Below are 14,615 nucleotides of genomic sequence, written 5' to 3' on the forward strand. Positions count from 1 at the left end.
TAGAAACTAAATTTGAAGGGTGGCGTTTTCTATATAATTTTAGCGATTGTTTTTTTGGGAAATCAAAAGTGGACGTGAATTTGACTTGTAAGCTCTTCCTAAAAATGAAGAATTTATGTACAGTCCTTTCATATAAAGCCATCCGTACCATCGAAAAGTAGCAGAAAACATAAAGTAGCAATTTTGAGAGCAAATGACGGTGTTATTTTATCAATACATGTATTATTGGAGTTCTAAACTTTAACCCCATATAACTCTGCTTTTTGATTTTGTCACATAAGTTCATCCACTCATGTCTTCGATTGACATATTCATACGGCCCGCCATCAAAACTAACTGCTGACCGCTGGTCTAGGTGGTGTTCACTTCTCATTTTATAGTCCATGAAAGCAAAAGTGAAAAGTAATATAAATATTTTAAAGGGTATGTAAATAAAAAAAGAATGTAATTTCTACTGTTATTTTATTTTGAAAAAATATACTTTGTGACGCATCTCGTATTTAAACGGCAATAAAATTCAAAGAGGGTTAAATTATCGGTGTTTATTAATAACAATTGGATGTACTCAAATCATAAAACTACCTTAAATATATCTTCTCTTTAAGACCGTCGAAATAAATCCAACCTTGTAGTCCTATTTAAAATTCTCAACTCACTCTTTAATGCGCCTGAACTACTGAGCTCAATAAAATTAAATATCCCAACTAGAAACCTCAGACAAATCTTACTCTTGCATACCGATAACCATTGAACTAACTATGGTTTTCATTCCCCTATGCCCAGAATTCTTAGGTCTGCCAACAAACATACCAGTCTTGATTTCTTTGATAACAAGTTGTCTTTTTTCAAACGATCACTGAATCAAATTCAATTATAAACACCTCTCTCCCGCTTCCACTCCCACAAAGTCTACTATAAACCATTGAGTCTTTCTAATTTTGCTGTAATAATTTTGTATGTATAACGTGTTCATAAAAACGCTTATTGGGCGTATATATAAATAAATAAATCATGGTGGCATTTGCAAATCTGTCAGTTCGCAAGCTTGAATTAAAATTACCCTAAGGCTACTAAAGTTTTTTGCCGATATTTTTATTTTTAGTTTCTTTATTTTACATGACACTTTTCTGAAATGTATAATTTAATCAACCTGTTATGTAAATATTGTTTTTATTTTATTTTATTTCATTAGAAAGCCAACAGACATTTATAAATTTATAAGATACAATAATATTATAAATACATACCATAAAGTCCAATTAGAGACTTCCACATAATATTGTTATTGTAAATGTTGTCACATAAAAATATGCATAACATAAAATAACTAATCATACAAAACTTACAATATTACTTAAAATGTAAATGTAATACATATTATTAAAAAAATATCTACTTTTGAATATTGATCACACAGTTGCAAATTATAATATATAATTCAACTATAGTTGACCATACAGTGTTCATTTATTACGTGCCTACATACAGAACTGCACATAACCTTCATAATATAGGCTGTGGATTCAAGGCGCAACATCATTACTATTTCTGGAAATTTCATTTTTAAAGGAAGTTAAAGATATGTTATTAATATTAATACAAATTAATTTTTGATTACACATATTGCAGGTTCTATTTACAAATTTATTTTGAAAAGATTTAGTGGAACATTTAGAAATTTTAAATTGAGATTGGTTTCTGGTCTGCGTTACTGGGAATCTAAAATTAATAAGTGATAGAATCTTAGGGCAATCTATCATGTTATTTTTAATTTTTATACAAAAAAATACGTCAGCCATGTTTCTGCGAGTTTGGAGAGTTTGGAGTTTAGGTAAGTTTGTAGATTCATCGGAACCTGTATTCTGAGTCAACCGTCTAAAATTACAATACGATACACATTTTGATTGTATAGATTCAATTCGATTAATGTATTTTTTGTATTGAGGGCTCCAAGCGGGAGATACGAATTCTAATTGACCTCGAACATATGTAAAGTAAAGAGTTCTAAGAGTGCGCGCATGATTGAATTCTCTCCCTATACGGAAGAGGAAACCTAACATTTGATATGATTTTTTCACAATTGAGTTGTGTGCCTCAAACGTTAACTTATTGTCAAGTAGAACCCCGAAATCCCGCATCTCATTAACTTTAGTGAGTACTTGATAGTCAAGGCGATAATTATGGATGGTTTTTAAGTTGTTCCTTAAAAATGTGAGCACAGAGCATTTTTTAATATTTACTTTTAGTAAGTTTTGTTTACAATATAAATTTAATCTATCGAGATCTTCTTAGAGTTTGATATTAGATTTTATTTTTAAATATATTTTCATGTCATCAGAAAAAAGTAAAAAATTGCAATTATGATGTAGTAGGGAATGCGTGATTTTAAATTTTGGATAACTTTTATTTTATTTTTATTATTAAGAATAAAAGTATTTAAATGTAGACTGATCGTGTGATTCGAAGACAAAACGCACTAAAATAAAATATTCCGAGTCAGTGAAACTATCATGCAGAGATCACACGACGACAATACAATAGGCAGGACAATGCTGTTTTATCCTAGCTCCGAAAACAGCCTCGATCGCGCCGGACAAGACAGCGGGACAATACAAAAATTCGACCGTAGTTCAAAAGCTTGACGCTGCGAAAATATGTAGATTCAAGAGAAGGAGAAACCAAGCACATTATTTTGCACCACCCACTTTTTTGCATTTTGAAAAAATAATGTAATATTTGAATACACGTTTGAGCTACTTTTCATTACGATTTTTTCTCTTTTAGCTATCAACACTTTCTGAGTTTGAGGCTGGCTATAACGTCACGGCAGCTGTGGCCCGGAAGTCTCTTACCACGAAAAGTAAGGAGATGTTGAAGCCCCACCAGCGAGCACAAGACAAGGGCGTGAAGCACGCGGGATTAGCACGTGATCTACACGCCGAACCTCTGATAGTGCTAGGGGAGCTGCGTCTGAACGTTTCCTGGCTTCCAACAAAAGGTATGTTTTTTAAATGATTTGTTGTTGTTTTAGCCATTTTAAGGCCAAATCTAGAACTGTAAATCAACCAATTTTGAGTAGTCAAAGATGACTTTATCTAGCAATGTCGGAAACCTATAGAACTATTTCTGCAGCGGAATACCGCTGCAAAAATAGTTAACGTAATAACGGACGGTTGAGCTTCCCACTTACTGGGAGTTAAGTAGTGCGCTATCAATTTGTATGCAGAAGGAGGGCGATCCGGTTGAGGATTTTGGGCCTACAGTTAGTTGTAGAGACAAGCTCCTGAAGGCGGATATTGAACAAATCATAGAGTTGACTATGATCGAATAACAAAGACGTTGGGAGTCCCTTTTAAAGGGTAGATGGATTTATTCATTTTACCCTGACGTGAGGGCTAGAGTTTGGAACAGGCGCTAGTATTTTAATCACCACGCAGATCGAATGATTTCAGGTCATGGAGAATTTAGGGGTAGACTCCATTCTTTCGCTTTTTTTTAATGATCTAAGTTGCGCTTGCGGCGCAGCACGTTAAATCAAACGCTCTAATAGAGATTCCTTTCACTCTATTTCATAAAAAAATAGCGTTCCAAATTGTTGGTTTAACAACAAACGCGTATCGGATGGTTTCGGTTTGCACTTACAATGAGGAATTCCACTGTTTTCTATATTTTTTTTCTATTAGCGTACTATTTAACTAAGTTTTTTTTTGTGCGTTATTTGCAAAGATATGATTTTTTAAAGTTACATTTATCAAATACCGCGCCAAATGACTGTAATCAGTGTGTCACTTTTCAGTAGTGACGTTATGAAACGGTTGGCGTTCTTACTTTCACTGACCGCGGTAAGTTGTATTTCTCCAGCCAATAACAAAACTGACAAGAATCTATGGAATATTGATTTGATTACTTCATTTAGTTGATCGTAATTTACTTATTTCTATGTTATGGTTGTTTTTACGAACGTTTAGATTTAGAAAAACCTAGAAATTACACATAATCTCTGGTTGAAATGTCAACAAAGTATTTCTATAATCACATACTCTCTTTTTCTATACTGTATACTCTTTTTTTTTCTATGATCAAAACGTTCCTTACAAGGTGCGGGTGCTTTAAAGCGGAAACCGGAAATACTACACGTAGATATAAGGAGTGACTTCATTATTTCCGATTTTAAAATGAATACTATTTTTAACATTTTTTATTTATTTTTGCGTGCATTTTTGAGATACTTCACCCTACTGCAAATTTTTTTAATATTCGCGTGTACACGAAAACATTTAAAAAAATTGATGGGCTGGAATTCCTCATTCTCAACCTGAGTACCTACGGTCTGTTGTACTGGTGATTGGTAATCGTAGAATGGTTTTTGTCCATATGAGGGACTTTCTAAACTGGTGGCATGTTATTATTCTAAGGTTGTGGCATTATCGCTGCCTTAATGAGGAAAGGGGGTAACGTTGGATTTTTTGTTTGTTAGCTTTGGGTTGAGAAATGGGAGACTTTTAAGGTTGCCCCATAACATAACGACCGATATTTTTGGAATTCTCGTCTTGTAAAGTATGTGCAGAATGGTTAGTAGTTTTACCTTTTTAACTGAACAAAAATTTGGTATTGTACTTTTTTATTAAACTTCTATTGCCTTTTCAACCCTTGGTGCTGTAATAATTTTTAAACAAAGGACAAACAATCCTTTCATTAATGCGGATTAAACGATTTTAGTACGGGAAAAACCAGCGGGTTTACATGGTCAATATAGTGAAGGCAATTGGTAAAATAAACCAAAGTAGGGAACAAAATGCCGAACACTCTTCTAGTGGAACGGAAGGCCTGTTGACTACTGTGAACAGGCCGGCTTCTCTTGAAGAGTTTTAAGTGGTTTCCTCTTCACATGAGCAAATGCTGAGTCCCCGATTGGCCCACTTTAGTATGTTCTTCCTGATCCCAACAGTTTAGATAAATTTCAAGAAATTTAATTGCAGAAAAACCACTTTTTTAAATGTAAACCTTGTATATTATACGCAAGGAAAAAAATAAAGCAACTCCCATTTAAAAAAAAAAGTCATTCACAGGGCATCACATTATAAAGGTGCCAGCTCTTTTATAGAAGCATATAATTGTTTTTTTTTCTGCTGCAAACGAAAACTTGACTTTGGTTCTCTATTTGCTGAGAATTTCAGGAACACTATTGGCTTGAGACTTCGCATTTTGTAGGTCGCTGTCCGCTATGGCTATACGCATGTCATTCACAAAGGCATGCGGGCAGATTCTATACACTTCTGAAAGTTCCAGAACTTCATAAATTATTATGTTCCATAAAGTAGTGCCCAGAACAGAGCCTTGGATATCGTTTCGTTATCGTTTTTTTAATCATAGTCTTCTATTTCAGTAATGCGGTTTTCTAAGTAACTATGTAACTAAAACCAAAAATTTATATCGTTCAATGTATTTAATTTTTTCTCAGATTTGCCATTATGACAGGCCACCTCTTTTATCAAGTGAGATAACAAGTACAATTTTTTTGTTGTCTCTTTCCTTCTGAATGAAATAAGTTACTGCATTAAGGGCATCTTCGGCATTTAGATATTTAGTATATCCTTCCTTATTCCAAAAGTTTAGATAAATTTAAAGAAATGTAATTGTAGAAATATCCTCTTTGGAAATATAAACCTTGTAAGGTAAAAAATAATGCAACCCCCATAAAAATAAAAAAAACTGGTAGGAAAAACGATATTTGGATATGTGCAAGGAGTGCTTTCACTGGTCATATTTCTCAAACAGAACTGTATTTTCTATCCACCTAGACACGAAAAATTAAATTTTCATTTCATAAAGAGTAATATTTTCACAGCTTCGTTACGAATTTTACAGAGGAAAACTCTCAACATAATATTCTTTCTAGATAACACAATATATGATACTAAGCCATCTGACTCGATCAATACCTTCATACATTAACCTCCAGTGCACTCGTTTGAATCTGCCGTCTGGAAATTATTTTCTGTTTTATGAAATTAAATAACCCTTAGCAAGAAATTTTATTAGTTTTCTAATGTACCCATACTAGAAATAAAAATAACAAAATGTTTTGTATTTTTATTTATTTTAAAAGATAATTTAAAAAAAATAAACACATTATGACACAGAACAGATATTATGTAGTGAATAGGGAAATACATTTTTTTCACAATAAAAAAAATAGGGTTAACATTTTACAACGGAGATGAAAAACATTTTAGAAAAGGTAATATAGAAGTCTAGGCATCTACAAAGCTTATGACCTGTCATCGGCTGGTTTAAGTGGTTACTTTATACACTGTGTAACATTCACCATTCTGCTCATTTTCGAACATCTTTTTTTCTTAAATTCTTTCATCTGTTGAAGTTTGTGAAGTTGCAGGGCTGAAATTTTTTTTTTTGGTCATTTCGGTAAATTGATCATGTCCAATCAGTTATATCACAGTTAGAGAAGAATTTAACTCCCTCTTTTCTTAATCCAATAAAGTACATATTATGTACTTCTGGATTACCTTCTTTCAGCACAAATATGGTAAGGCTACCAGATTACAGAGAGCTTCTTCAAGCAGCTTTTCTCGTTCGGCAACGAGCAACTTTTCTGTGTATGCGGGCACCGCCAAGGAGACTGATGTCCTCAGATGCGGTCCGCAATACGTGGTGGACAAGCTGTAGACTTCGCAATTATCGCGAACAGCTTTGGCAGTTTTATTCCCTCGATTGAACGCGAACCGAAAAAGGTGTCAAAAACGTTCACTTTCGTCTACTGGACATTCCATTTTTAAGGCTTGTTATCAAATAAAATAATATATGTAACGTAAGTACGTAACGTGCTCTTAAGCAAACATGATCTTGTTAGTCAAAATTTTTCTTTCGAATGACGTATAAGCTTAACCTTATTTTTTTTACTTTTGGTGCTGATTTTTAAATAAAAAAAGTACCAACATAACTTATGTTAACACCTTTCTGAGAATTCCTCAAGCAAAATAAAATAAAATAAAACAAATCAGATCAAATGCTGGGTAAAAATCCCTCCCTCATTTGAAAAAAATAATTGTAGGCTTGAAAAACCCGAACGAACATCTTTTTCCTAGAATAATCGTTATTTTGTTTTTTCTCGTTTATAAATTACATATTGAATAAATATATCATATTTTTAAAGGTTTAAAACGAACTTGTAAAAATAAACCGTCATCCTTTTAATAACATTAAGGGCCTTACTTATAATATAAACCTAGCATTAAGTTACGCCTAGGTATAGCGGCAAAATAAGAATGGGAATATCATCCTTATTCTACAGACAGCTACAATAAGAATATTATTAACGTCTGTGTTCTACCACTATGCTTTGGCGTTACTTAAAATAGCACGTTTATGAGTAAGGCCCTATATTTTTTATCAAAACATCTGAAGAACATATTTTCCAAAAATAATTTGAAATATTTCAATACTTTCTTTTTCTTTTATTCCTTCTGGTGACTCATTGTACAGCTTGAATCCCTTGTACAATGAGTTTTGAGACTCTTCTTTTCTTTTCAAATAATCTTAATATGTACCGGCAGGGGTGAATCGTGTATAGAAGCGATTATGCGCAGCTTACCATTATGTTTGACTATCCATAATAATGTTTTACGGTGATTTTATTTACAGAAAAACAAGCATATAATTAACATATTACAACAGAGATGAAGAACATTTAAGAGAAGGTAATATAGAAGTACAGGCATCTACTGGGATTATGACCTGTCAATGGCTGGTTTAAGTGGCCACTTTACACACTGTGTAACATTCACCATTCTGCCTATATTTTAACATCTATATTCCTTCAATTCTGTCATCTGTTGATGATTGTGAAGTTAAAGAGCTGAAACCTTTATTTATGCAGGTGAGATTCCTCTAATTGAATTATTTCACCTACATACTAGGCAACGCCTGAAAATGTTATTTTTTCAATTTCTGTACTTCTTCATGGACCAGGTAATTTATCAACAATAAAATGATTCTTTAAAGATTCTCGATTTGGTAAACAGTGTTTTAAACACTATTTTTCTTTGAGATGATACTTTTGACATATGACTTGCAACACATGGCGCTCGACGCGGTCGTTTTTGGCATTATTCATTTCTAGAACAAATCGGCCAGTTGACATTTCAATCGTTATGAGAATACCTAATACTGACTGAATTCTAAACTTTTATATAAGTTACGTTTTAAATTTATGGATAATATAGCTACGCAATATAATATATTACGAAGTTACGTAGTTTGAGTTGATTTCATAGATGAAAGTTGTTGTATCTATTGTGTAGGTATAAATAAATGAAATTTTTTATAGCTTACCAGTAAATAAAATCACCGTTGCCACTGCTACCAAGCACCTGATGTAACCAACTCCATCAAGGTGAGATGCCTTAGGTGGGCTGGCCATATAATTAGAATGGACGACGAAAACCCCATAAAACGCCCAACTCTCTCTATGCCCCAAGGACGGCGAAGACCAGGAAGGCCCAAAATGCGATGGATGGACTGCATCAGCGCAGATATGACAATGTTCAAAGTGAGGAACTGGAGAGGAAGGGCAGCAGACCGCAAGAGCGGAGGAGACTCCTGGTTTCTGCCAAGGCCCTCGCAGGGCTTTCGAGGTTATGATGATGATGATGATGATGGGTGTTGTGTACTCTAATTCACCACAGTAATTAGGCCTTCTGGCTTTTTGTGGTGCCACAAACGTTTGGATTGTTGAATCGGTATTTCGTTTTTTTGTGTATGACAGTGGCGTTTTTTGCTTTGGATTCGTTGAACTGTCAATATAAAATCTACAGTTTTCTACACGTCAATACTTCTGATCGAAATATGCAATATGTGAACAATGTACACTCGTAAAACAATAATATGTGAGTGTGTAAACACCAGAGTAAACCAAACAAGAGAATATCGTGTTGTCCGGACTTTGGACAAATAATATGCCCTGAGCAACCACTATAGCTCGGGCAATATAAGAAGGCACTTTTGACGTTAGAAAGCTCGTAAAGCTCCGTAAATATTGGCAGGTAGTGTAGGAAACAAATGCGGTACTTTATTGTCGTGGGCGCCGCAAAAGTGACGTCCCGCCAGGAAACTTCAATATCGATTGACAACATCGACATTATAATGAATATTGAAATATGCTGTGTGTGTGTCAATTTGAACCCTTTCAGCCCCGAGTAAATTCTCGTCAATTTTAATTCAAACTTGCAAACTGACTGATTTGTAAATGCCGTGTTTTGAGTACATCCAAATCTTTGTAAATGAACACTGGTACTTTGACCTGAATTAATTCCTGTGGATACATTTTTTAAATGTACTAATCCCGCCCAATTTACAGTGACTTACTGTTCTTAAAAAATAAAATAAAAATTCTTTGATTATTGAAAAATATTTACGAATCCATGAAAATAAAATTTTAATAAGTGTAATCTTATATGTATTTATTTAATATGTAGTATATTTTCTTTACTAACTTTGTGGAAATCTGTTATTAGTTCTGAGTTTATGCACTATATTTGTTTTTTTACTATAAATGTGTATGTAGAACTGTTGATTTCCCAAATAAAAAAAATAACTGAAAGGAATTATTGCAAAATTTCAGGTATTTGAAATGTTTTTTTAAACTTTTATACAAATTTGTGATTAAATTATTTAACAACAATGTTTTGAGTATGTCCAAATACGTGCAGACTTGCTGGATTTCCTACCTAGGGATTTATCAATATTTAAATTTGTTGTAACAGAGAGGAAAAACATTTTTGAGAAGGGAATATGGAAGTCTAGGCATTGACAGGGCTTATGACCTGTCATTGGCAGGTTTAAGTGGCCACTTTACATACTGTCTAACATTTGCTATTCTACCTATGTTTCAACATTCACATTTCCTCAACTCTTGCATCTGTTGACTTTTGTGAATTAAAAGAGCTGAAACCTTTATCATGTGGGTGAGATTCATCCGAACAAATTTAAATGTGAATAACTCCCTAGTAAGGGAATCAAGATGGTCTGCAAGCATTTGAACATACTCAAAACATTGTTGAATTAACTTCCTGGTAAAAAAAGAAGCATAAAAATTGGAAAATTGTTTAATTGGTTCAGTCGGACAACTTTAAATTATTTAACGTTTATTTTTTTGAGCAATGGGTCTCAAACTGATAATAATCTGACATAATTCATTTAAAATATGTTATTATCTTTCAATATATGGTTATTTAATCAAACTAATTACCTTTTAGTTAAATGTTTTTTTAAACTGGCATTTTATATCATTTGTAAGGACTACTGGAATTCACTCCAAAACTTGCCAGAAGTCAGTTTTTTAAGTTAAAAATGAATTTTTTTGTGTAACGCTGATTACCGATGTATGCAAAAAAACAATGGCGTCGTACTTGGAGGTTCCAGTAATAAAAAAAAAAACAACAGACAAAAAACAGTTTTGAATTTTGGTAGGTACGAAAGTAAAACAATCTTAAAACTCGTGTATGTTTGAATGGACACCCGGGCTGAAAGGATTGAGGAGTTCGCAATACGATTAATCCAATTTAAGCGCACTGTACTATGATGCGTGATGGTCACTTAAACCTAATTAAAATCAGGTTGTGGTCCTGTGGCTAGTGTCTCGGACTCACGGATCAAAGGTCCGTGGTTCGAATCCCATTCTACCTCAACTTGATTCCGATTTTCTAATTTTGCGATTAAAAATAAATAAATCATTAGAATGAAAAGAATTATTTTTACTAAAAAAAAAAAACGAGGTATTTCACAAATTGGTAACTTAAGCTCTATTTTTCTAGCAACGCCCATCCCCACCACCACCCCCGGCAAACTCACATGATTATCCAGATCAAACAATTTTGTTTTGATGTTACTACGGAAAAAAACAAACTTTCTAAACTGTTTATAGATACAGTAAATGTACAAAAGTAAAGGTTTCCCTCCACTCCCGGGCTGGGTAGAATTCACATAATTTATGTTTAATCAATGTTTGTAAATCATCATTTCCCTATCCGCACGCAGCGGTGCATAAAAATTGCACTGACACTCCAATCGCAGCATATCAAGATCATTTTTGTTACATGGAAGGTCAAGTGATCAAGCTAGGGAAAGAAAAATATTGCAGTTTTAAATAACATTTTTAATTTTTTTATTTATTTATGGATTTAAAAAAATCCCGTTAGGGATATATTATAAAGTTGCTACTACTACAACCATCACGCAATTCCCCCGTAGGGGTAAGCAGAGAGAATAGACCGCCACACCCGTCTATCCTGGCATCCTTTATCTGCATTTCTTTAACTTATTTAAAAGTAAAACAATATTATTATGTATTTTTATATATCTTTTTAAACGAACTAAACTTCTAAGACACAGCTCTATATTTTGTTACTTTGTATTGTATTTTTTAAAATTTTATGTTGTTAATACACTCATCTTTTTATTTTTATTTTTATACCAACTATACTTCTTAACACTATTCCTATATTTTATTTCTTTATATTGTATTTTATTTAAATTTATGTTGTTTATATACTCATCTCGTTTTTTTTATACCACCTTTACTTCAAAACACTGTTCTATCTTTTGTTGCTTTATATTGTATTTTTTAATTTTTTTGTTGTTTATATACTCATATATTATAAAACTTTCATGTATGTAAAAGCCTTATGGGCGTGAAAAAATTAATAAAATAAATAAAAAGTAAATAAAATACATTCCTAGCTTCTTCCACATTCATACATCTTGTCATACATGCCCTTCGGTTCTGTCTGCTTTTGACATGACCAGACTTCAGATTTTAGTTTATCTGATCATGCCACGTCTTCCTTGGTCGTCCTCGTCTCACGTTACCGTTCATTTTCGCCATATTTACTTGTTGTACCTTTCTTTTGTCGTCCATTCGTTCTACATGACCAAACCATCTCAGATACCCTTTCTTAATCTTATAAGTTATATTTGACTCAGATTTACACTGTCGCCTCATTTCATCACTCGTAACCCTGTTATACATTGATTTTCCACACATTCGTCGAAGAAATCGCATTTCAACCGCGTTCACTCGGCTTTCGTCCTTCCTCTGCCAGTTCAATGTTTCACTTCCATACATAAGTTGTGACTAAAACTTCGTTGTGCACTGCCAGTTAAGCTAAGTTATGTAATGTTAGGTTAGGTTAAAAATAAAAAAAAGGTTAGGTTTATAAACTCAAAGTTTTGTTGCTTTTAATTGTCTAATATTTAATAATAAATGGGTGATTTAAATGTCAATTGTCTTTTGTATGCTGACGATGCCATGCTTCTTGTTTACAACAAAGAGGAACTGCAGTTCTTGGTAACAAAGGTCTACGATGTATGCAAGGGAAGCGATTTGCTGATAAATGTCGATAAATCGAATGTGATGGTTTTTGAAAGAAATAAAAGTATTAACGTATTACAATATAGATGAAAAACATTTAAAAGAAGGTAATATAGAGGTCTAGGCATCTACAGGGCTTATGAATTGTCAACGGCTGGTTTAAGTGGCCACTTAACACACTCTGTAACATTCACCATTCTGCTCATATTTATTTATTTATACTTTTACATTGTTTGTATTCTTAAGGGTTTCAGCTCTTTAACTTCACAAACATCAACAGATGAAAGAATTGAAGGAATGAAGATGTTCAAATATGGGAAAAATCGTGAATGTTACACAGTGTGTAAAGTTTTTTCCCATCCACCGTTCCGGGGGGCGAAGCACCCACCTGCACTTTCCCATCCCCCGACCAGATGAGCCAAGTAAAGCATGAGACCATTAAAACCTTTTACCAAAGCAAATTCCCTCCATCCCATGTGACCTATGCACCACACATTTTTCTAATTCAACATTTGTTTTTTTTTTTTTTTTTTTAATTTTCATTAAAAACAAATAAAAATACAATATTACAACTAAATACAATTTTTTACATTAATCAAATACGTAATATATTTACATTAACGTTTCCCATTACGTAAAAAAAATAAACAATTCTTGTGTACATAATGGGGAGTGACGTTTTACAATAGTTTATTTTATTTTAAAAATAAAATATTTTTACGATAACATAAATAAATCACAAAAAATATATAAACGATGTTTTCAATCAGTGTTACATAAAGAAGAATTAAAGATGTAATTTTTCACTTCTTTCTTAAATATATTGTATTCCTGGCTGTACTTTTTATTATCTTTGTTCATTTCATTAAAGAAACATATTCCTCTGTAAGTATAATGATGTTGTGTAGTAGTTGTTTTTAATTTAGGAATTAAGATATTACCACAATATTCTAAAAATAAAAATTCCGACTGATACGAAAAATATGGTAACGATATTTCAAAATTTTAAAGCTTCATATAATACGTTCTCCACTGAGATAATACACTGCGGGAACAATATATAAAAAATGACAGACTATGATATGTTTAACATACTCGCACCAAAATATGTCATATTTACATTTTCCACTAAGTTCAAAATACAGAATTTACAATACTAAAATAAATGTAAAAAGCTGATATGATTATCATAATCGCACCAGAATGTGACATTACCCACTGTTGTCAAAGGAATTTGGTAAAATGGTTACTCAAATTGCATCGTTACACATTACAAGGTATTTACTTCGAGATAAAAGTTGAAATTGTATTACCTACAAAAGAAATTTGTTTAATATACGAGTACAATTTGTACCCCAAGTCAGACCATTGTTAATTTGAAATGACAGATAATGAATTTACCCATCGTTCACTGAAGCGTATATTCTTTAAATTTCTTTTTCTTGTTTCTAAGAGCCAAAATCACTCGCAAACGAGTGGAGGCATATAAAAAAAAAAAAAAAAATAAAAAAAAAAAAAATAAAAAAAAAAAAAATAAAAAAAAAAAAAATTTACCCATCAACATAATTCAATAAATAAAATGATTGGACGTGTTCGTACAAAAGAATTTCTTTCCCAAAATTTCACTTTAGATATTAAATTAAAGACCTCCACTGATCACCGTTGATTAACCTAAATTCTTGTTAATATTTCGATATTTGCGCGTCTTCCCAAACGTGTCTGGTTTTGAATGTTTGCGCACGACAGGTAAAGACTTTTCGACACCACGCCGGATGTAAAATATGAATTTAATGATTGTGATGAATCTTCTTTAATCTTCCCTCCAGTTTGCTTGAATGACTGACGTCCAGCCGCGTCCACCTAGACGGTATTATATCGCCACCTACCCCACTCTTTACAGAAACACGTGGCTGCGGCTGACATGACAGTGTAAAAACAGTTTTCACGTGTTTTCATTATCAAAACAAGCAAACGGATGGGTTGATCTAGTCAGCATCATGTTCATGTCCCATCAGGGCCATAAAAAAATATATATGAAAGGGCCCATGGTGCCTCCCTCTATCTCCGCGTCAGAACATATTGAGTTATATTTATATATATAATTCCTCTGTATGTGTGATGTCACCGTACTCTCCTAAAGGGCTTAACCGATTTACGTGCGGTTTTCAAAGAAATATAGATCTTTGCGCTGTGCGTGTTTTCAAAGTATAATCTTCAATCGAATATG

At 32.9% G+C, this 14,615-nt stretch overlaps 1 protein-coding gene across 1 annotated transcript in view; it reads left to right on the forward strand.

Moving 5' to 3' along the window:
• LOC148276455 (uncharacterized) overlaps positions 1 to 14,615 on the forward strand; it is a gene marked incomplete at its 3' end in the record, with an annotated part of 265,755 nt that overhangs the window by 42,755 nt on the left and 208,385 nt on the right. Inside the window, exon 3 of the mRNA XM_088234232.1 lies at positions 2,785 to 2,998. Coding sequence (XP_088090358.1) covers positions 2,785 to 2,998 — 214 coding nt within the window. The remainder of the gene's footprint in view (positions 1 to 2,784; positions 2,999 to 14,615) is intronic.

The sequence above is a fragment of the Micrasema longulum genome, unplaced genomic scaffold (assembly GCF_059751315.1).
Source record: "Micrasema longulum isolate JH-2025_06_02 unplaced genomic scaffold, ASM5975131v1 h1tg001216l, whole genome shotgun sequence".
Lineage (NCBI taxonomy): Eukaryota > Metazoa > Arthropoda > Insecta > Trichoptera > Brachycentridae > Micrasema > Micrasema longulum.